General features: G+C 35.5%; 1 protein-coding gene across 4 annotated transcripts in view; it reads right to left on the bottom strand.

The window, feature by feature from the left end:
* The window catches only part of Dgkb (diacylglycerol kinase, beta 90kDa), a 543021-nt gene that overhangs the window by 400707 nt on the left and 117016 nt on the right, over positions 1–25298 (bottom strand). For all 4 annotated transcript variants that reach the window (XM_013024005.1, XM_013024002.1, XM_013024003.1 and 1 more), the window contains 4 exons: positions 18977–19094; positions 15840–15928; positions 15641–15757; positions 6575–6673 (listed from right to left, as the gene is read on the bottom strand). In XM_013024005.1, the coding sequence (XP_012879459.1) occupies positions 6575–6673; positions 15641–15757; positions 15840–15928; positions 18977–19094 (423 nt within the window). The remainder of the gene's footprint in view (positions 1–6574; positions 6674–15640; positions 15758–15839; positions 15929–18976; positions 19095–25298) is intronic.

Here is a 25298-nt window from a genome sequence, read left to right as displayed (position 1 = left end):
ATACTTGGGGTGTGAAGAAGAGATACATACCCTACTTCACGCCCTAACAGACCTTCTGACATTCTGAGGAGCAATGACTTAGTTTAACACATGCTCTAAGGAAAGACTTCACATATTTCATGCTATTTAAGACTTAATCACCATATTTACAATGTATAATGTAGAATTCTTAAAATTGTCTAAAAGTAAGATCGGAAGAGAAGCTAGTGTGGCATATGGTTGTCTGAGGGTGTTGGACGTAGAGATACGTAGGATTCTGCTTCTGTAACATCACAACGTGGCCACGCCACAGATACAGTGTAGAAGGAAGAGATGTGGGACTCACATCATTGGAAGCAAATTTAATGAATATATGTGAATTTAAATTTTCTATTTTCTTCTCTGAGAACTAAGAAGCTCCACCATTAACAAACTATTTTTAATGATAAATTGGCTCTAATAGTAAAGAAAATATCCTAGGAAGAACATAATACAGTCGGGACACAGGGAACGTGATATTTACTGTATTTACTGTTTTACATAAAACTTGTCTACCTGTGATTCATACATGTAATCCTAGCTACTCAGGCAGCTTAGATCAGAAACAGCCATTCAGAGCCAGCACAGGCAGGAAAGTCCATGGAAATCTTATCTGGAACTACCAAAATTGTCGGGAGTAGAGCTGTGGCTGAAGTGGTTAGCCTTGAGCAAAAGAAACTCAAGGACAGCATCCAGGCCCAGAGGTCTGGGCGCAGCCTAGGATAAGCATATTAACTTTTTAATTAACTATTTTTAAAAAGTAAAACATTTCTACCTAATCAATATTACTTATTATTTGCTCCACTAGTATATTTGTTTAAAATCTGGGAAAAAAATCAACTAAAACTAATTTTAAAAGCTTTCAATATTTATCCTAAAATATTTTTTAGAAACCATTCAAATTATCTGTTTCTTTATCTGAAGTGTTCTTAAACAATTAAGTAGTATAAATTTTTACATTATAATGTAAAAAATGTGTGGGAAAACAAAAAACTGTATTAATGGAGAATAGTCAGGTGGAGAGAAACCATTATTTATAATGATTTTCACTGCGATGTCACCTATAACAACAAAAGAAGAATCTGGAAAGGTGCAAGATACATTGTTTACTACATATATAAATGCATGTGTGTGTGTGTGTGTGTGTGTGTATAGAGAGAGAGACAGGGAAAGACAGAGAGAGAGAGAATGGTTACTGGGGTTTGAACTCAGAGTCTTGTGCTTGCTAGACTGGCAATCTCTCACTGAGTCATACCTCCAGCTCTATTCATCACTAGTTATTTTTAGGATTGGGTTTAAGTTCCTGCTCAATATGTACACATGTGGGTGATATAATTTTTGAAGATCATTTATATATATAAGAATAAAATATCAGATTATACTAACTGTGAGAAGTAATGATTTTCTTAAAACCAGGCCTTAGCTGGGCACTGGTGGCTCACACTTGTAATCCTAGCTACTCACGAGGCTGAGATCTGAGGATCACAGTTCAAAGCCAGCCTAGGAGACTCTTATTTCCAATAAACCACTAGAAAACCAGAAGTGGCACTGTGGCTCAAGTGGTAGAATGCTCACCTTGAGCTGAGAGCATCCAGGCCCAGAGTTCAAGCCCCATGACCAATCAAAAACAAAAACAAAAAAACAAGCCTTAAACTTTATAGCAGGCAAGAGAGTATGGAATGATTCCAGGGCAGTTAATGAGAGTTCATAGACTGAAAAGGCTCAAGGGCCATCAGTTTGAGCAGATTAAGCAATTTTGTAGGCAGAGCAACTTCATTAATTTGTTTAAAGTATGAGCATTTAAATAGTTAAGAGTGTAATAGTCAATGTATTTACTCTATTATACAAAAGTGACCTTTAATTCTTACTTAGGAAGGCGAGGAAAATTCTAAAATTAAGTGATTTAAGTTGATTTATTAACATATACAAGATTCCAAAGGCTTGAGCGAACAGGTGTACTTATGAAAGTACAAGTAGTTCAATTATCCTTGATTTCTAGTGTCTAAGGAGGTTTGTGAGAGACTGGGTATATTGAGCCAGTTAAAGAACCTTGTTTACCATAGCAGAGACTTTAGAATTCAAATAAGGAATCACTGAAAATACCTTATGCATAAAAAGAAACATACAACATTTTTATTTTAGAAAGTGGACAGAGGAAGCAGGTTGGGAATATATCAGAAGTAGGTAGTTCTGAAAGAATGCTACTGGGACAATCTTGAGTAAAATTCATCAGAATGGCATATAAGATCATTACAATTGAGTCAAAATGAGACCCATTAAGAAATTACAATAGGATACTTAATAGCTAGTATATTAAGACAAGGAATCCAAAAGTGTTATGGGACTTCAGATGGAGAAGTTGAAGGTAGAGAAGACAAATAGGAACTCTCTGCTGGAATTTGGGGAAAGTATGGGGGCAGGGAAATCTTAGTTTGTAGCTCTGAAGTGCCAGTCACCCTTAGATTCCACTCTTGAATTGCCATTTATTGTCAAGTGACACAGGAGGGTTTACTTAATTCTTTTATTTCTCAGTTTCCACAAAGTAAAATGGAGATCATGTTTATCTATAGGTTACTATGAGTTAGTTGCCTGTGGACCTTATCCTCCTGGGTAGTTAGGATTGTAACTACCACCTGGTTTATTGTGAGTTTTAAGTAGATTTATACATCTCGTTACTGGTAACATCTCCCCCTTCATAATTTCAGCTCAAACTGAGTTCATTCTCATAACTTGAAACCATTCACCTTTTGTCTAATAAGTTTGGGCTTTACTATGATCCATAATTGTATTTGTCCTGGCTAACTGCACCACACTCTTTATCTCCTTAACGTGTCACACTTTCCAGCTTGTATTCATCCCAGAGTCAATCCTTACAATCACTGCTATGCAAAGAAACCTCTGCTCCAAAGCTTCCCTTTCCTCATCATGATTGAAAATGCACAATGTCTAATGAGACTGTGTATGTGTGTGCTGTGTCTATTTTCTATCTGGAGCTGGAACTTAGCTGGAGACATATAGCTGAAATAGACTGCTTGAATCTTTCTACAACTGTTCTAAATCCATGATGATTAAATAGAGGTTTCTATTCCCTAGTGCTCATTCCCTGGGTGACTGCTATGTATTTGAATTGTCACACTTCTAACTTTCTTAAGCATCCTAAGTGTCAGCCAGTGACCCCCCAACTTCCTGTGTTGCTCTAGAAGTAGCAATGGTGAGTCATTTTTTCCCCTACTTTGCCCTCTCATCATAACAATTAAATTGTACTTCTCAAAATATAAGCCTGGTCATTCTCTTCTGGTCAAAATCCATGAATGGTTTTCTACCTCATTCCAAATAAAAGCTAAATATCTTATACTATCTGAAGTTGCCTTAAACAATACGGAAATCAGTGAAGTCTTTGACCTTCTCCTGTACAATTTAGACAGCCACTAATTTCCTCAATTTCTGATTGTACTCACATGGCAGCCTATGTCTGCTGACATTACAGTCTGTGTCTTTTCTAGTTCCTTTCTACTCCTCCATCCTCATTTATCTCTTCAGTGAACTTTTCTTGAATGTCTTTTTGGTAATTGCAACCTTAGGTTTTCTTTTCTTTGCCTGTTTTAATTTTGCTCTTTACATTGAAATACAACCATTATTTTTGATTGGATAATTGGTAAAGTATATATAACAACATTTTGATATTGTTAAATAGATACACATGGAAACATATTTTGAACTGACATTCTGCATTAGTAGGCCTCACAGACCAGCCCAAATAAACAATGGAGTTTTTCCTGTTAAGTGCCATTTAAACTGAAAATGTGAAGGAAACAGATCTTTGCTTTCCTAAAAGGGAAATCTAGTTTATGTAAATCAATATCATAAGGAAGCTCCTTCTGCTTCACTTCTTACTTAAAAAGCAACTAGATGATAACCAACCAGCATATTTTCTTCTTTTCTTCCATTTGTTTCCCTGTTCACACTTCACAAAATCCACTGCTCTGCTGAGGCCCAATGAGAGTTCTCATTTTGCAAAATGGAGGCTGCATTGATTCGTGAATCACAGATAAAGGCTAATCAGGTTGTTGTAGGCTAATTTGTTGTTATAATTTCATTCTTTAGAAACATACATATGTAATATAGAATGATTTCTAGAGTCAAGAAAATTAACATATTTTTCTGTCGAAAAGTTAACATTTATTTGATGTGGTAACAGCCTCAGAGTCTAATCTTCTGGCAAATTTCCAGTGTATAATACAGTATTATTAATTAGAGTCACCATTCTATATACTAGATCTCTAATTTGTCCTGTGTAATTAGAACTTTATATGCTTTGGGCATATTCCTTTCCTTGCTTGCTAAGAATTAGGGACCACCATTCTATCACTATATATTTAACTTTAACGAGGTCTTAATTAATTTACTTATATTTATTATTGTGTCATTTACCCCAATGGAGTGTAAAAATCTATAAAGCTAAACATTTGTTTTTACATTTTCCATTGAGTTTATTTTTGGTTGGTGTGGGGCTTGAACTCAGGGCCTGGGTGTTATCCCTGAGCTTTTAAATGGCTCAAGATTAGCACTATACCACTTTCAGCCATAGCACCACTTCAGGTTTTCTCAGGGTTAATTGGAGATAAGAGTCTCAAGGACATTCCTTCCCAGTCTGGCTTTGAACCATGATCCTCAGATCTCAGCCTCCTGAATCCTATAGGATTATATGTGTGGTGCCCCAGCATATTTTACTATTTAATTTCCATACTAATTGCAAATACTAAACATTCAATTAATGTTCATTGTATTAATTACTTAATATTTTGGTCCAGATTATAGTTCTGATATATATAACAGTGTTTAGTATAGTATATTTGTTCAGAATATAAGATTACTCATTGTCACATAAACTATGTACACAAGATTCCATTGGGATGAAAGTGTAAAGCTGTGATTAGAAAAGCTAGACTAAAGAATGCACTGACACTGCCTAAGAAAGACACTAAGCAAAATATCCAAAAGAAAGAATGTGCAATATGACAGAAGCAAGTTAAATTTTTGAAGATGAAATGGTCACTAATTGTTAAATACTTTGGAGAAGAGAGGACTAAATAAATACAAACATTAGCATGGAGACCATGATTAACATCTGAGGAATATGAAAGATTGATACTCAAACTTGAGAACCAGAAGGACCTAAATGTAGCAAGGGTTTGCAAGACTGTTACAGTAAACAGTAATAACATAACAAATTCCTTCTGTTTTTGAGTTTGTGTGGCCACAAATAGACAGGTGTATCTATAACCATAGTGTCAATATACAATTGCAAGTAGGATGGCATTGCATATTTAATCTTACAGTTAAAATCTGAGATTAACAATTCATCTAAAAGAGAAAGTTTCCTCATATTTTTAAGGATGAATAAACATAAGGTAACTTAGTTAAAGTGTGTAAATAATGTAAACATTTTAGAGTTCTTTCCTCTTTAAGTAGCTCTTTAAAGACATAAAACAATAATAAAGTAGTCTAAAATGTATCATTTTTATTATTCTTAATTAACCTCCTTAAAACCTCCTTAATTAACCTCTTTACATGAAGAAAGGAAATTTAGAATTACTCATTACTATTCTCTTTAATATGGAAGTATCTTCTTTTCCTCTATTTCTATACTTTGAGAAAATAAAGCATTTTTTCAAGTAACTTTTAAATAAATTCATGTAAAATACAACCAGCATTTTAGAGATAATTACAAAATGAATCATAAGTGGGTACAAATTGAGTAATTTGATTAATTTCTAGGTTGACCTTTACAAAAGTATTTGTCTAACATCTCTCAGTTGTTACTTATTCTTTCTGCAGTAAACCATAAACCAGACACTGAATTTCCATATTGTGTTAAAAATGAGAACCCTGTATAGACATAAAATAGTTTTGCAAAATAACTAGCATTGTGGAAACAATTTAAATTTTGAAAATAATGTTGAATATTTGAATATTTACTATTCTTATTGAGGTAAATTCTCAAGTTAACTTCCCTCATGCATTTCCAGTTCTGTATTCATAGAGTAATTAATTTACAGGTAGTTAAATTTATTGTTCAATTAAAAAATAACAGCTAATGGTGGGGAATAGCATTTTTCAAGGTTGGTCCCATCATTTTAGGCAGCCTCTGACCTAACTAAGACACCTCAACATGGTAGATATATAATGTGCAACCCTGGCAAAATTGCCCATAAGAGTAACTTCATTATTCTGGGAAGCTAGACCAATAAAGCATATGAAATGTATATGCCCTGTCCATACAGTTTCTGGTAAGTACAGTTTGACTAAGTGATAAAATCTGAGTCTGCCTCAGTGAAAGCATACCTTTCTTTACTACAGAGTAAGTTGTGATGTAAAGGAAAAAGGAAATACAGTGAGCAAAGTTGCTCTGCTCTGAAGTAATGATGTAGTTTGGGTCTATGTAGTTCTGCCTTGATTCATGGGAAAAAATCACTTCTGGAAACATTTAGTGCAATAGAGTACTAATTAGGCAGAGCATCCTCAAGTTACAGCAGAATGATAAGGGAAAACTCACCAGTACCACTGGACAGATTGTTGTGGGTGGTAAAATATGGTCCTTCAAAGGCCCACAGTCACATTCAGGTTTCAGATGAGAAGCACATTTGTTATGCAGCTAGAAGAAGAGAAAGGGGGTAACATCAAATTCTATACAACAACAAACAAAGGCAGATGATATTTCAACTGAGAGATAGCAATACATATAAAAGTACATTAAAAAGAATTTCAAGAATAAGCAACAGGATCTTGAAGGGATTTTCATTATGTTTTCCACCTTAAATGACTTAAGCCACTTTCTTAGCACAGCCCATGTATTTCTCAATTCTCAAACATTTTTATATTAAAAATGTACACCAAGGAAGCCTGATTTCTTTGACAAACACAAATTCTTGTCCATTGCAGTCCATTGCTTGTCTCTTGACATTATCTTGAAACCACTGTGCACTGTGGATGATTTTTTTTTGACCCTCCTGTTTTCTCAAAGTCATTCCAAAGTGCACAGCTCAGTATGGGGCATAATTGATCCCATCATTAGTTTTAACTTTGTAATTCAATATGTAAATGTAACCCGAGATTCATCTCAGTAGGAGCAGGATATAAATAAAAGAAGATGATTATGATTATAAAATTTTATCTTTATATTGTATTTATTAGCCTGACAAAAGTTAGCATATAATCATATAATGTGCTATTTATTTTTACAGTATGTTGGAAGCTAAACTGTTATTTTTATCCACATTGATCACCAATTTAAAATAAGGTGTGATGACGTTGTGGATGGAGTAGTATTTTTTAAGCTATAGTGGTAATTTTTATTGGAATCACATAAATTTGATAAAAAAGAAATGCTTAAATGTATGTAGGCATTTCTAGGAATTTCTTCTTCTTTCATTCAATGTCAACTTAATGCAAATTATTCATACTGTAGGAAAATTAAATATTTGAATAGGCAATGGGTCTTATTTAAAACAATAACAACAACAGAAGCAGCACTATTCCATCTCCCTTACGTATTCAGGCCTTGACTGTCTTAACTTACCTTCATAAGCAGTTCATTACCAACCAAGCATAAATGTCTGAGTGTTAATTTACTTTTGGTGATGGAACTGTAGTGAAGACATATTTCTCTGGTCTTAGAATTACGCCACCTTCCTACCTCAGATTTCCTTCTGTATGTATTATAATTCGTGTAAATTAGGCTGCATTATATAAAATAAAAATTCCTATTTTATATGCTTCACAGAAGCACATAAACTTCGTTTTTAATGATTTTTATTATCAAGTACAGAAGGGTTACAGTTAAATAAGTTGATAAGTACATTTCTTGTCAAACGTATTACCTCTTCCCTCATTTTTCTCCTACTTTCTCTCATCCCACCCTCCAAGTTGTCATTTAAATGTCTTTATATTCAAAAAAGGTGTGACTCAACCATCTTATTACTTCATCAAAATAACATTATTTTAAAAGATATCAGTAGTTCATTGGACTTTAAATAAATTGTAGTCATAAATCTTTGCATTTAAAATGCTATAGGATGAATGGGTTCCCCGAAAAACTGATATGTCCAAGTCTTAACTCTTGATAAGGGAGAATAAATGAACTGGTCTTGAAATAAGATCTTGGTAAATGCATTCAAGATAAAGTCATCCTGGATTATGTTTAGCCTTATTGAATCTTTTTAGAAAAGAAAGAAATCTGAACAGAGAGATACAGACCAAAAGGAGAGAAGGCCTGATAACAACAGCAGAGACAGATATCATCAAGGAGTGCTGAGTCCCTGGAAGCTAGGCAAAGGCAAAAGACTTTTCTTTCAAGCTTCAGAGGGAGTATCCTGACTTTTATTGTGTGGTTAGACTCCAGAATTATGGCAATATATTTCAGCTTTTTAATTTTTTTTATTCTTACTTATTTATTTAGTCCTGGGGCTTGAACTCTGGATCTAGGCATTGTTCCTTAGCTTCTTTCATTGCTCAAAGTTAGTGCTCTATCACTTGAGCAACAGCTGCACTTCACAGCGGTTTTTAGTAGTTTATTGGAGATAAAAGTCTCACAGTCATTCCTGCCTACCTGGCTTTGAACCATCATTCTCAGATCTCAGCCTCCTGAGTAGTTAGCTAGGATTAAAGGCAAAAGCTACTGGAACCTGGCTTTAATTACTTAATTTCTGTCTTTTTGTTTAAAAAGCTCTAGAAAACCAACACACTAAGCACTATGAAAACTAAATTACAAGCAGAGGTAAATGTACTTAATATGGTTGTCACAGCGATAAAGAGTTTGATCTTTAATTATGCACATTATTTTAAAATAGGCAATGCAAGTTCTAAGAACTCTTCAGAAGTGGCAAAATCAGAGATGAAAATCTCTATGGGTTGAGAAAGAGATAGAGAGAGAGAGAATTGAATTTTTAATTTTTAATTTCGATGACACCTCAAAGCCACACACATGAAGGCCTGGGAAGGGAACTCCATGACAGCAGTACCCACAAATACCTCAGGCTCTTTTGTGACTCCACTCCATGCATCTGCAACATGAATAATAGATGAAATTATCACTTTACTCCATGTTTAAGAAAGAACTGAGGGCTCAGAATCATGCAGTTGGTAAGGTGACCGACTATATGTTAGGGTATAACTGTTCATGTCAGTATTTTAGGGATTCAGAGTTCAAGAGCTCACAATAGAGTCCATGAAACACTAGCCTATGTTGGGCTAAAGTCATTTATGTTTTCAATGAGAGGTACTAGGTGATACAGGATCAATTACATAATAGGCTTACAAAGAACTAAATAAGACCAGATGGAATTTTCCAGTTTGGTTGTCACCATGTTCCATACCCTGAGTTCTATGTGGGTGGGTGTAGGAATGACAACAAATAGTTGGGTCTGTAAGATCAAAAAATCCACATTATCTTCAATGGAACTGAGATACACAATGAAAGGAAATTCTCTGGAAGAAAAGATCAAGAAATATCTGATGCTTTCATTAAAAATCTAGCTGATGATTTCATTAGAAATCTAGCAGCTAGCAACTATATTAGAAAGACTTCATGTCAAAGTAGAGGCGGTATGTTGACAGCACTGACATTCTAGAAACTTGAAGTCAAATGTGCACAGTAGATGTAGCTAACGTGTCATATCCCTCAAGAGACATACTTGACAATGAAACAGAGGATCTGAAAACCAACGAGGAGATGTGTGTCCCTGAAGTCGTCATGTGTATGTATCAAGAATAAAAGTGAGCATCATTCTTGTATCACTCTTGCTGTGTACCTACAATTGCTCTAAAGAATAAAATCTATTTCTAAAAGCAAATATCCACAAAACTAAAAATAGAATTAAAAATAATAGTACATTTTCTTTAGATTGCTATAATATTTTATTTTTCTTATCAGGTACTGTTTATGTGGAACTCTTCACCCTGATCTTATGGTAATTTTCTGCATTCATGTTATCTTTCAATAACATGATGAGGAAAAGAGTGAAAATCATTAACAGAGACAAGCTGCTGACGTTGGTCCCTTGACTTGAGTGTGGTCCTCCAATTTCATGTGTTAGAAATGTATCCCCCAAACTTGTTGGAAACAGTACCATCAGGGCACAATTGGGAATTGGAGATGAGATCTTTAGGGTATAGTTGGAATTAGATGAGCTTATGAGGAAGAGCCCCCTGTAATGAGATTAGTGCCCTCACCAAAAGACCAAAAGTGATCAGCACATCTGCTGCCTTGCCGTGTACTGCCTTCTGCTGAGGTAGAACATAGCAGGTATGTTCCTCCAACATGAGACTTCTCAGCCTTTAGAATATAAGAAAATATCTCTTTTTGCTATAGATTACCCAATCTCTGATATTTTATTGTAGCCAAACAAAATGAATCAAGACAACTTGACACCATGTCATTTCATAGACAAGAAATTGAGAAAAAGGTATAGTGAATTTGCTCAGTGTGAATGAATGCTGAAGATAGATCGTATGTATGTTGAGGTAACCTAAGTCAACGACCACTTAAATACAAGATTCTTAATACAAGTAGAGATAAAGCAGAGTACTGATGATTGCCACCTTGTGAGCAAAATAACCAATGACATAAAGTTTATTTTTTAAATGCTGCTCACAATTAGTGTTGCATTTCCTTTTTACAGTAAGACAGAATTACTTAGATTATTACTTATATAGGTCTAAAAATTGTCATTCAGTTCAGAATCTAGGAAAATCATATAATGTGAACCAGTTATTCCTGGAAGTGAATAACTTGGAAATAATTTCAGAGTTTATAAAAGCTCCCAGTAGCACCTAATTTAGAGCCAAATCTATGTTTACTGCAAAAATCTGTCTCATGTTTGGGAGAAAAAGAGGGTGTATGTGTGTGGGAAGTGTGTGTGATTTTGGGGTGGGGTAGAGAAAAAATGAATGTACTGGAATCTATTGGTGAGAAATTGAACATTAGAATTAGAGAAATAAATAAGTGGGAGAAAGAAGCTTCCGAAGGATTGTATCACTATTCATGCATTCCCTTGTCTATAATACTTCATACATTTGAGATATATTCTTAATGCTGGCATTCACTAAAGCATACACATATCTATGGCTTTCCAAACTTGTCAGCACGTGTTTAGGAAATTGGTACTTCCAGAAAAAGGGTGTTCTTATATGATATTAGAAATTAGTAATTAACACTTTAAAATAGACATTCTCTTGATAAGTCCAAATAAAATGTATTAACCTCCCATCCTGGAAATTCTTATCTAACGAACCTTTATCTGTCTCAGTAAGGGAGAGCTCACAACACTGTCTAATGGAAAGTCAGGGAAATATACTTAGCAGAAATGCTCAGGATGAGCAGTGGAGTCAAAAGGATGGCAGAATGAAAGAAAGCAGGAGAAGGAGAGGAGAGCCACAGAGAATGTTTTGCTTGGCTCAAAGTATTAAAATAAAAAGTACAAAAAGTACTTCTATAAATGGAAAGAGATGGTTAACCATTGTACTTATTCACGACTTTCCTGTTTTAACTCTTGAGTAGTTAAATTTATAAAAGGAGATAAACTTTAAGATCTTAGCTACCTATCTATAAGGTAGAGAGTTACTATAATGCCATATGCAAATACTACAATGACTGAATGAAACACGAGTGTGAAAATATGTTTTATTTGCTTATCTTAATTGCCTAACTTAATGTATATTTAAGTATGATTCAATGATATTTTCAAAAATTGAAATGGGATCCATGGTTGAGATTACATAATTAATAGTAGGAAAGATAATATATCAGCCATTGAAGTGATTTAATTGAGGATTTACTTTAAATTCAAGACTCTGTCAACTCCTAATAATGGGGAGAAAGATATGTTCCATCAACCTGCAGCTGGAGCAGACTGCAGTCAATCCAGCAGTATAAAAAAAGTTAGCAGGAAACAGTAAACTATTGGAGAAGAATTTAGTTAATCCCTTGCTTGACAAACAAAGTAGAGGGTAGAAAGGAATATTAAAAAGAGGAATTATTAGCATCAAGGAAAACCTCCAGAAAGGCATAGAACTTTGTTCCTGAGATTCAGGAAGAATGTAAGGCCGGTGGATTCATGTGATCTTCCTGTACCATAGCCAGCAGACATGCCTTGTTGAAGAGACTGTGGGAAAGGAACTCCTGTAGACTGGGCTCATGTTCAGTCTGTCTTGAGAAACAAAAATGGAAGTTAAAACAAGGCAGTATTGAGGGCTGAGTTTATCATTACAGAACTATCATAGGTTTGCTGAAAAAATTAGTATTTTTGGAAGATTATTTTGGAGGTAGTGTGAAGCCTGCATTATAGAGAAAGTACCTTCTGTCAAGGAAAGAAGCCAAGAGATTTTGACTCTAATCTAGGCAGGAGGTGCTAAAAGTTTACACTGGGGTTGTGAATGTGGAGACAAAAATCCAGATCTGGGAGAGAAAGTTTTGAAAGGATAACTCAAGCAATGGTATAAGTGAGATGTGAAGGCACAAGACAAGAGTAAAAGATATTCACTTCTATTTCAAAAGTCAGCTGTAGATTGTAAATGGCTGGCAACATTTGCCATGTGTGATAAAGAAGACTTTTAGTATTTATACTTTGTGAATATAAATTGACCATACTGGCTTACAATTGGATGACATTCAGGGCCACAAAATTCTGGATGCCTTAGTACTGCAGATGCTGTTCTGACTTAGACTGGTCAGATCTTTCCAGAGGCAACACAGAAAGAGGATGATGACTCACCAAGCTGGCGCTGGGCACCCATAAGGCATCTCACATACCACACATGTACATGAATGTTATTACTGAGAATACACTGATAAGATGTCCTTTCTTAATGTATCCACACAGATTTTTTAAATCTGTTTATAACAATCCTATAATAGGTCACATGAACTCCACATTAGAAAGTAAAACATTAGCCAACATTGCTGTATATGAGGGGTCAAAATGATTACACTAATAAGTGGTAGAGATGATTTTATAGTCTGGTTGTACCCAGGTGCCAGTAGCTCACACCTGTACTTCTAGTTATTCAAGAGGCTGAGATTTGAAGATTGAAGATCAAAGCAATCCAAGGTAGGAAAGTTCATGAGGTTCTTATCTTCAATTAACCACAAAGAAAGCTGGAAATGAAGGTGTAGCTCATCTAGCAGAGTGCTAGACTCCAGCAAGAAACCTCAGAGACAGCACAACTCTAGAATACACACATACTCACACACACACACACACACTGCTTCTCTTGAAAAAATCATAAGCAAAACAATAGTACAGAGTCGGGAAAAACCTTGACATCAAACCAAGCTTCATTTTCTGTTCTTTCCACAATCAAACTCCTGATGGAATCCATTCAGAAATGTCTCCTGAAGTCACCATTGACTGTGTTGTATGCCACCAAGATGGCAATCAAGTAACCTTTTATCAACGAACATTACTTTTAGAACAGCATGAGAATAAGACTCAGTTCCTCGGGAGCCATTTTTCAAGACCAAATCATTTTATATTAAAATTTAATACAATAGCACTAGAGAAAAAATACTCCGAAAACTGAACACATGAATATTTTGAAGTAAATGTATTCTGTGTCACCCAGGTACCAAATCAGTATATTAAAAAAAATATACAAATAGAAAAATGGTTTGAAAAACAAAGAAGAAAGGAATTCTGGTATTTTTAAATCCCAGACTATGTTAAAATTAAGATGTAGCTAGTGAAAGATGAACTCTGGAAAAGCAAGAAGTATACTTCCTACAAGAACTGGAAAGCATTTCTTCATGGTTTATTGGCAATCCTTCTTTCCTCTTCAGAGAAATTTCTCTTTTAAGTCTTCAGCCCACTTATTTATTGGGCAGTTGTTTCTTTGAGGATTCATTGTTGGGGAATTTAATTTTTTGAGTTTCAGGTATATTTTAGATATGAGACCCTTGTCCATTGTATGGCTAGTGAAGATCTTCTCCCAATCGTGGGCTTTCTATTGTGTAGTTGTGGAGATCAGAGGGAAGGGATGGTAGGGAAAAACAAAGGAAGAGGCAACAATGCTTGATAAGAAATGTACTCATTACCTTGCTCATGTAACTGTAACCCCCCTGTATAGTATTTTCACAATAAAAAAACTTATTTAATAAAAGAACTGGAAAGAAATGGTATTTTGTCAACAATGAACAAAAATCCAAATTTTAATATATTTCTTAAAAAAAGAAATTGTGGTCTTCTTATAACTGAGAATCCAGTATGTTTGAGTAATCCATGTTTAATTTAAATCATTGTTAGACATTTTATTGCAATAATCAAACACTTCAGAAACTAAAGCTCTCTTTTCATAATTGAGAAAATTTTCCAAATGGAAATGTAATTTAAATGAATAATAACTAAATATGATTGAAGAAAGTTTGTTCATTTTTCCAAAATGTACTTAATTATATTTTTGAAATGTAAGTCAGTTTTTTTCCTTATGATTGTGTGTGTATGTGTGTGTGTATGTGCGCACACACGTGAATATTAAGAATTTGTTTAACCTGTGGATTGATTATGGAACATTGAACTAATACTGAGTAACTAATCTGCTTAACTATTCAGTGCCCCCTGCTGTTTTATTCTGACCAAAGCAAGAATATTAGTCCTATACTAAGAGTACTATACTTTGTGTTTAAAAAAGGCAAAGAGGCAGGGAAAGAGAGAAAGGAAGAAAGAACACAAAAAAGAAAGAAGGAAGGAAAGAAAGAAAGAAAGAAGAAAAGAAAGAAAGAAGGAAAGAAAGAAAGAAAGGGAGAAATAGAAAACAAAAGAGAGAAAGCAAGGAAGCAAGGAAGGAAGGAAGGAAGGAAGGAAAGAAAGAAGGAAAGAGAGAGAAAGAGAGATGGAAGGAGGGGGAGAGAGGGAGGAAAGAAAGGAAGGAAGGAAAAAGAAGGAAAGAAGGAAGGAAGGGAAGGAGGGAAAGAAAGAAGCATAGTAGCAAAACTCTATTCTGATTAAAATTTTCGCACTCCATTATCAAAAATACCTGTGCTACAAAATCTATATTTTCTAGAAACTAAAGAAGAAACTATGGAAATATCTAGTTACTGCGTGTATTTCAAAAAAAATATTTGTTGTGATTTTACATTCACCAAAACCTATTGAAGTCCTAGCGTTTCCTATGAAAAGCTAATTTATTTCTCCTTTCTTCATTGTCCATAATCCTAAAAGTGAACATTTACACTGAAATCTTTTATTTCTCAATTTCAGATTTAATTGTTGGAGCAGTGTAGCCACAAAGAGGGATAAACTGTTAGATGCACATTTAGAAGCATCAGGACCTAAGATACAGATTTCATTTTTTTCCCTATTTTGAGCTGAGCCCTTCAATTGCCTCCCTAAGAATGTCCTGAGCTCCATGTCACAACTATCTGGTGGTTTTGCCATCACCGTTGACAACGGTTTTGTGCTTCTGGATCTATGACAACAAATCTGAGCCTCTGTATCTATCCTTGAAGGCCAGATGAAGTTAGAAGCTTCAGTCACTCAACAGTATTGATGCTAATGTCCAGGAAACGTTTCTATGCTATCAGGACTGTCAGACGGCAGCTGAGGAGAATGCATTTGCACACGTTACTCACTGTGATCTGACACCACACACAGTGTAGTCCTGTCAGCCCCTGGTAACATTTCACTGTTTTGTGGCACTTATCACACTTGGTCGGGCAGTTGCCTTCAACCCAGTAATGGTGCATGACCTGGAACAGAACAGCAGTACTGTGGTAAGAGAAGGCATCTCTATGCACACTGTCAGAAAGCAAGCAGAGCCCACACACTTACATCTGTGTTCTTTTTGGACTTCACATAGGTCTTGATGCAAGAAGAAGGGGCTCTAGCCACACAGCGTTCGTGGACTGTGTATTTACAGACTGAAAAGAAACAGGTACACAAATTCAGAGAGAATCCTGGTCCGGACTGTAATTTTCTAAGGAAAGAATGACATTAACAGAACCTCATTTCATAGCTACTGCTCCCTAATCAATCCAATCAGCCACATCAAGGAAAAGTCCAAGTAGACTGTTTTTTTCTTATTTTTTTTGCCATGGAATACAAAAAGCCAATTAGGACAGGAAATATTATGCATGTGAACAACCAAGACTCCTCTATCATAGCATAGCAGGAAATGCTTAATTAAATCAGTCTTCACTCGATTTTTTCACAATAATTCCCAGATGACAAAAATATTAAAAACAAATTGATGAGTGCCAAATGGCTAGAAAGAAAAGAACTATATTTTGCAAAGTACAGGCATGGCAGTGGCTAGTAAACATGGATATATGAGTTTATGATATTTTGTCTATTGATTTATCTAAGCCTTAAATGGCTGATTGCTCTGTTTCTAGAGAATAGAATCCATTGTACATGCCAGGTCTTCAGGAAATGTTCATCTTTCATTTTACATTATGGCATTGTTTCCCCAAACAACAATCTTTACAAGGCGACATATGGCTTGCATAAGCAAAATGTTATATACAAACATGGAGATGTACAAGTAAATATATATGTTTGTGTATACACAGAATCTGTGCCATAAAATTAAGACATACATTTTTTTGGTGTCTTCATGTTTTTTCATCATTAGAATCTCAATAAAATTAGGAGTCACACAAAGGTATTGATTTAATAAAGTGTAGTATCGAAACTGAGAGTTTTGTATTCATAAAGTTAATGTTTGTGTCTGTATGTGTCTGTGTGTGCATGAATGCACATACAATCCAGTATCAGTTTAAATTCAGGACCTTCTACTCTCACTTGTTTTGTTCATTACTGGTACTGGAGACACACCTCCATCCTGAATTTTCCTGGTTAATTGGAGATGGATTCTGTGAGACATTTTTTTCTTAGGCTGACTTTCTAAAGTGATTCTCAGATCTCAGCCTTCTAGGTGATTAGGATTACAGGTATGAGGCACTGTCACCTGGCTCATAATAAGATTTAGCTAACACTAAATAAAAATGATACTTCCTGATCTATTAATGAAAATATTGTATCTACACTATTTAAAATGTTATCTACACTCTAAAAATTTCACATCTGTGAGTTTCCTTTTTCCTTGTGGCAAGATTGAGGAGGGAAATGTATCTCTATATTTCCATGTTAATAATAATGTATAGACTATTTCATTCATTACAATAGTTGATAAAAATTGTGAACAATTACATAAGATATCATTCAGTCATTTGAGAGATATTTTGTTTCACATGCTCTTATCAACAGAATCTACCAGAAAATGTTTCCTTACTTTTAAAATAAGTCATAGAATTTTAAAAATACTATATCCATGGAATATGTCATATTGTTACTGGCCTTTTGAATATGGCCATGGGCAACCTGTTTCTAACATGATGTGTGGCAAATTTTGTGTTACTTTATTAAAATCCTTAAACTCTTAAGACATTGCGTATATCACAGTAAAATATATTTATTTTATTGTCAGATAAATACATCTTGGAGGTGTCTTATTAGAGAAAGAAAAATCCCCATATTAATAATGAAAGTATTAGATGAAAAAGAAACTCTGAAAACCACATGCCATATGGAACTCACATTTAAAAATTAGATTTCATTAAATAAAAAATTTGACATGTCTAATAATCTTGATATTCATCGGGTACCAGTGGCTCATGAGTATAGTCCTAGCTACTCAGGAGGCTGAAATTTCAGGAGCAATACTTCAAGCCAGCCCAGGAAGAAAAGTCGGTAATACTCTTATCTCCACTTAGATACTAAGGTTGGCATTGTATGACTTGAAACTGTGGCTGAAGTGATAGAATGCCAGCCATGAGTGAAAAGCCAAGCAAGAGCGCAAGGCTCTCAGTACCGGCACAAACAACAAAACAAAACAGCAAAGGCAAAAGAAAACTTCACAAATTAATCACTTCATTCATAGCAGAAAAGGAGTGGAGTAATTCCTGGGTTCGTGGAGACCCACAGCCTTGGTGAATAAGGGATGGCTTATTCTCTATATATTCTAGCAGATCATTTGGGAATATAAATTATTTTTAAACATATCACAGGTGGAAAAATACTTAGTTGATTTTATAAATTACCTGTTGCATACTATGTTAGTAAATCCTAACTGGATTATTAAAAAATAAAACAAAACTTGCAAAAATACATGAACTGAAATTATCAAAACAACTTACAAAGCATTAGTGCCTTGGATTTCAATATCTGTAACTGGATATAAATGAAAGTCCATTTTTACTCTATTGAGATGTGTGTGTGTGTGTGTGTGTGTGTGTGTTTGTGTGTGTGTCAGTCCTGAGTCTTGAACTCAGGGCCTGGGCACTGCCCCTTAGCTTCTGTCTCTGGAAACACAGCTCCACACACTCCACACTGCTCCAGTTCTTTTTTTTTTTTTTTTTTTTTTGCGGGGGGAGGGGGGAGAAAGGCGGGGGAGTGGTAGTTTATTGGCGATAAGAGTCTTCAGGACTTTCCTGCTTGGTCTGGCTTTGAACCACAATCCTTGATCTCAGCCTCCTGAGTAGCTGTAGGTATGGGACACTGGAGCTGGGATCACTTGACACAACATTAAAGATTTGGGGTATTTGATTTATGATAGTTAAATCCTCCTGAATAAAGGAGGTGGCATAGAATATAAAACAATCTAAATGAGATACAAATGAGAAACTAGTTGAACATTTCAAAATAATCCATGAATCTACTACCGATTCCAGTAAACGACGGAAGTAAATGGTGAAAGAATTAGCAAGGGTGTTTCTTTGTCAAAGGAATCATTTCCCCAAGCTAGGGAAAGACAGGTAAAGTTAGAGCAACCTAAGCAATCTGAAACTCCTGGGGAACTGAAATCCCAGAATAGGCAGTGTCTGGAGGGTTTCTGAAACCTCCGTCTCCAGAGAGGCCTACGCCTGGCATTAGCCTTTTCTGAGGAGCAGTGGGGTGCGGACACTCACAGGAGCAGCAGAGGCCCTGCTTGCCCACGCCGATCAGCATGTTCAGGCAAAGGTTGCAGTAGGCAGGTTTGTTAAAATGCTTGAGTCGCCACACGTGCTGTCCGTCATCCTTCACATTCTGCAGGAGACGTAAGGGAAACAGATTTCACTTAATGAAATCAACAGTAGAAGATGGAAGTGCCAATTAAATTCAGAGCTGGACTGAAACACTCGAAGACAATCTGTTATTTCATCTCTTATGCTCCAAGATCGCCACCCAGTCTTCGGAAAAACACGCGTGTGCTGCTGGAATGAGATAGTGCTAACCAATCTCGGATGCGATAGCAACCCGCAAATTCTTGTCTGATGTGAACGGTTCCAACAACCTCCCCCAAACTATCAGAATGACCCACAATAGGCCATGTCTGCCTTGCATTTCGACACTCGATGCTCAGCAGGATTACGTGGACAAATGCCTAAAGACACACAGAGAAATGACTCCCGTGGAAGAGTTTGAGGAATGAAAATGCGCAAGACTGTTGAGACTTGCTCAGCAATAGAAATATGCAGCATTCAGGATGGTGGCGATTTAGGTCTCCTAAGAAGTTAGAGCAATGGCCTGGACGGTGAAAAACAACATTTTTAAGTAAACTATGATGATATTCCAAGTCTTCCTTTCCATATTCCTAATGTTATCATTTAAAATAGTATAATATAAAAAATAACAAATTTTAATAAAGGGTCTATTTGCATTACCACTGTTATAATTGTTCTTTCATAAAATATGAATTTTATTCTCATGGAAAGATGGTAAAAGATTGAAAACATATTACTATATTTATAAAAATCCCTATACTGATTTACCAAACTAGAACCTTGACTTTAAATTCATTCACAATTTTTATTGGCACTACTATAATTGTTGTTTACTACGCTAAGTTCTATATAACAGTTACTTCTCTTGTGGATGTTTACTTATATCTGTATAGTTCTAGATTAGAATAAGGGGCTGGGAAGGTGGCTCAGTGGTAGAGCGCTTCCCTTGCATGCATGAGGCTCTGGGTTTGATTCCTCAGCACCATAGAAGCAGACAAAAGCTGGAAGTGGTGCTATGACTCAAGTGGTAAAGCACTACCCTTGACCTAAAGAGCTCAGGGACAGCACCCAAACCCAGAGTTCAGGCCCCATGACTGACCAAAAAAAAAAAAAAGATAAAAAGAAATATATGGAGTTAATGAACTTTGAGCTGCTTACAAGAAGATCAAACATAACATGCACTTAGAATGTATCATTATTTTTGTTAACCTTGTTTTCTTCATTAAGGTGTTGCCCTCATTTGTTAGCCTTATTTTCTCTCTTTTGCTTTCCATTTACCAACTTTCAGGAAACTTAATTGCAACCATCATTCATTGGCATTCAATCAACAGTAGTTATACTTTGTGACTTTTCAGATAGACCAATTAACATATGTCTCAGAAGATATTCTAAATAATTTTTGAGCACCAACTAAGGGCTAGATAAACTAACACTAATTCTGGAGAGCAGGGATAATGCAATCAAATCTAGAGTTGCTTGCTTCCTCAGTCAGGAGATAAAGCCACCTGATTTAAAATACCAAAGATATCCTATAATAGCTAATTCTTGAATTAGAACCCGAGTTGTCAGATTTGTGTCATAATACGAAATGCTAATGAAAATCCTTCCTGGGGAATCATTTTCCGTGAGTCTTTTGAGTTTTGCATGTTTTACAAGTAGGAGCACATTTTCTTTTCAAGCCATGTGTTAAAGATTCTTGAAAAATAAACAGCCTTGAACAATAGAGAAGTGTCTCCCTCCAGAGGGGAGGCTGACCTCTTGCCTTGTCTCACAATGATGGTTTCTTCCCCTAAGTAAAGGTTAAACAGGTTTCTTGACTATAATATTACAAGAGATTTCATTTCCCTAGGCCCAGAGTTCGCAGCTCTGTTGCTGGGTACAGCAATTTGTTTTCATCACAGGCTACCATGCCCAAGAGACTTAGGGAGAAAGGCACTGTTGGTTGGTTTGCTGTAACAAAGCCATTGTTTCTGACCTTGGAATCTGATGTACTTTTGGACCATCCAGGGAAGTGCTGAAGACAAACTTACTCAGGAAGCTGCAAACAGGATAAATCTCAGACCTTTCACAATTCACCATGCTCAGATCTGCTTTTTTGACAAGGAACTAACAAGCTCCAAACAAAAGCAGCGATTTGAAGATGTAGATGTCATGGAAATGGCATCTGAAGGTAATTGCTTCAATTACCTTGGGAAAAAAAAATAGGCTCTGTAATAATTTCCAATGAGTTGTAACATTTCTAGTAACTCTATCATGTAAACAGGACACTCCATGGTGAATTTTGCAGAATTTTCCAACCTGTTCAAGTTTTTCATTTCTAGTCTCTTAAAATAGTAATCATTGTTTCATACAAAGTTTAAATTGGAGGCTATTGAGTTTAAATCTGAGGCTATTAATTAAAAATAAAACTAAAAAAACTTCAAAAGTAGTGATTACATGCTTAAAATATTTTCAATGAGAGAAAAAGGGAAAATTGTAATTTTCGTACATATTGCTGTTTTGTAATCTTTGTCATTTTATTTTTCAGTGATTGTCCATTCTGTGTGCATAAGCCTCATCCTGGTGGAAAGCCCATATGGACGAAGTTATCTGGCATTTTCCTTATCAAAAAACAAACAAGTCTGAGCGTGGGTGTTCTGTCAATCAGAACGCTTAGCCATGATACAGGCTGTAACTGATGTACAAATCCATTACCCATAAAATGCTTTACCAAAAAAAAAGGAAAACAAATTATATAGCTTTATAGCTCTTAGCCGGATGCATGGCCAAAATATGCAAGGGATGAAATATGTATGTGATTTCTTTGAGAGGAAAAATTGAAACCAGGAGCCAACTAGTTCTCAGCAGGGAAAATTATCCTCTGAGTGGCTGCAGCTTCGTGTCTTGTCTTGTTTGTCTTAGTTAGATTGTAAACTGAGTGGGGAAGTGGGAGAATCTGTTCCTTCTGTATTCTATCAGTCAGTACAGAGTATTCCCATTAGTAATCCTATTGAAAATAAGTATCCATTGCAAAGAAAGCAATTCATGCTTATGGAGGAAGGGGAAGAAATGAATGGAGAATCCAGAAAGCTTGATTCATGGCCTGTTCCATATATGTGTATAAGCTATTACCCATTTCTTCTATCTTCTTTTCCAATAAAATGAAACTATCCACTTTCCTTTTCCAGGCCGTGGTGTGAGATTTCATTATACAATACCTGTGAATTTAATTTAGCTCCTTGAAGAGTGGTGTTATATAAACAGCAAATATTATTACCATCATTGGGTTGAGTTGTGTAACATTCCCAGTGTTGGAGCCACAAGAATTGAGAAGACGATCCATAGTTTCACTAGACTTCATTTCATTAAGAAAAAAATGTTGTTTTTTTCTTTTTATTACCAGAAGTAATACTACTTCATGTTACAATGAAGCTACTCAGTTGCATGCTATACCAGAGAGAAATGTTTGGTGAATTCTAGGCTAATCCTAGAATGAGATGGAGCTTCGTGTCCTGCCTCAATGCTCATCTTCCCAGAAACCAAAAAGATGCTCCAAAGGGATAAATGCCCTGTGGAACTTTTTGAAAACCTCATTATTATAGAAAATTCTGAAGTTTTAGGCTTACCTTAAATACGTCCAAGAAAAAAAAAAAGGTGGTTTGCAAGTCCACTAGGTCTACCCACATACACACAGACACACAGACACACAGACACACACACACACACACACACACACACACACACACCACGAAGGACCTCAAGGAGAAATTTTACTGATGGCCCAGCACAAATACCCTTTTCCCGCACAGCCAGTTGTGTTTTGACCGACCCAACCAAGGATACTGAAAAGCTAAGCTTGCAAATTCCTTCCAATTCATTAAATAAGGAAGAAGACTCAAAAGGCTTAAAGTTTTAAAATGTAAAAATTTCCCCAAAGTTAGCTCATTATGAGAGAAACAAAACCATAACTTATATAAGGTTTTAGTATAAAACTTCTGGGTGCCATGATAATCAATTGTTACGTTTTAGACCATACTCTTTGAGGGCATCCTGGGACCCTATCATGCCTAAAACTCAAAAGCAAATTCTCCAGACAGTAATACCACATAGTCATTTTCTTTGAAAGGTGGAGACTTAAACTGGAATCTCAAAATTTGTCCCATTTGTCCAGTTTTGCAACTTCTTTCTAGATTGAGACAGATATACAGCAGGAAAAAGATAACATTTAGCAAAAACAAAATGTAAAACACTGGAATGCTAAATATTATCACTTTTCTAAGTTTAATTTAGTTTTAAACGATGTCACCTTCTATTCTCGGCCATTCAGATAGCTTATCGGAGAACACATTACAGGTTTTTTCTGAATTATTCAGGGGGATAAAAGGAACATAACCCCGCTAATCAAAGATGACATTTACATTATATCCATTGAATATGGGTTCTCATGGAATACAGGTAGCAAGATAAATATTTTCAACTAAAAACCATAGAGCCTAGATATACAACCTACCACCAAGACATGAAGCTTCCTTATTTCAAACAAGACTACTGCTTCAACAAGTATTCCTTGTTTTAGGAGAATATCAGAAATTATCTTCAAAAACTTTGATGAGGACTCAAGGGGAAATGATAGTTTGAACTTAAAATTTTTAGGAAAGGAAGAATATGGTTTTGTCAAAGCTGCTGTCCCTGTTCCTAGTAAAAATGCAAAGTGCAAAAATCCCCTTGCTAAGTTAATGAAAGAAGCACTGTGGATATGAATTTGAAACCCATTGTCTCTACTTAATGATTAAAAACTAAATTAAACTTTTCTGACTGCCATATTTCCTGGCTGGTGATAGACTAGATCGATGGATGGCAAACTGTGGCAATAGGGCAATTCTGCTCAGCAACCTGTTTCTGTAAATAAAGTTTTATTGGGCATAACTTCGCTACATGACACATACCATATTCATATTTGCTATAGTACTATAACATCGTACATCACCAAAGCCAAAGTTATTTAATCTGCTCCTTAATAACCACTAAAGAAGATGCGATTATTAACAATGAAAACCATCATCATTCAATAGAATTAAAAATTCTCCAATTGGACAAAAGATTTAGAAATAGTAAGTCTAAGATACAAAGTTTCTGTTTGGGTAATTAAACATATAAAGTCAATTAAACTCTCCATTTTCCCTCAAAGACCATAAAACTTTATCCGTCTCAGTTTATCTTGGATTTTGTGAAGTTTGCAGAAACTCTGGGAAGAGGAACAACTCTTACTCTCTAGTAATTTGGTATAGCATCAGATTCTGATAAATTGCATCTGTTGACTTTAGTACAAAACAGATATTTTGTATAGAGTAGCTTTTAAAATTCTGTTGATGAGGACAAAAAAACCTGCAATGAAATCATCACATTCTGCCTTCTGTTAGTAGAGAGCCTGCCTCTCTCAGGACTCCATTCTTCACTGTGTAATTTGGCCAGCTCAAAGCAGTCACTCTCAAATACACTGTGGTATTGAGCATGCACTACCAAATTAGAATCTATTCCCAAAGCTCATGATTGACAACAGACAAGAATATAGGACAACATCACAAGGCAGGCTTCACATTAAGTGACCAAATTCAAGGTGAAACTTCTAGCGCTCCAATTTAATATGCAAACAATGTGGAAAGGGTGAAGGAAATGGGATCATGGATCAGATTCTCCACAGGTAATAAACGTAACACTTTAAGTGCCTACCATAAGGAAATGAATCTCAGTTCCTTAAAAAAGTTTCTCAGCACTCAATTGTGTCGGTGCCATTTCTCTTTTAAAAATACCATGCCATATGGGGCTGGGAAGGTGGCTCAGCGGTATAGTGCTTGCCCTGCATACATGAGGCCCTGGGTTCAATTCCTCAGTACCACATAAACACAAAAAGCTGGAAGTGGTGCTGTGGCTCAAGTGGTAGAGTACTAGCCTTGAGCTGAAGAGCCCAGGGACAGGCCCAAGCCTAAGGTTTAAGCCCCATGACCAAAAAAAAAGAAAGAAAGAAAAAAATACTATTCCTTAGATTTATATTTCTAACATTGTTGGTTTTATGATCATTACATCTGAATACAGGGATTATGCATTTTATTAAGAGACATTTTAAAATATTGTTGTTTTATTCTTTATTATTTTTTAAATGTGAAAGAATGGGGACATTTCTTCATATTTTTAAAAATAATACCTTTATTGATGCTTTAGGGTTTTTATTAACTATTACGTGATTTTGACATTGGTATTATTATATTAA

Source organism: Dipodomys ordii, unplaced genomic scaffold, assembly GCF_000151885.1.
Source record: "Dipodomys ordii isolate 6190 unplaced genomic scaffold, Dord_2.0 Scaffold72, whole genome shotgun sequence".
NCBI lineage: Eukaryota > Metazoa > Chordata > Mammalia > Rodentia > Heteromyidae > Dipodomys > Dipodomys ordii.
The sequence above is the reverse complement of the archived record's forward strand: the minus strand, read 5'-3'. Positions and strand labels throughout refer to the sequence as shown.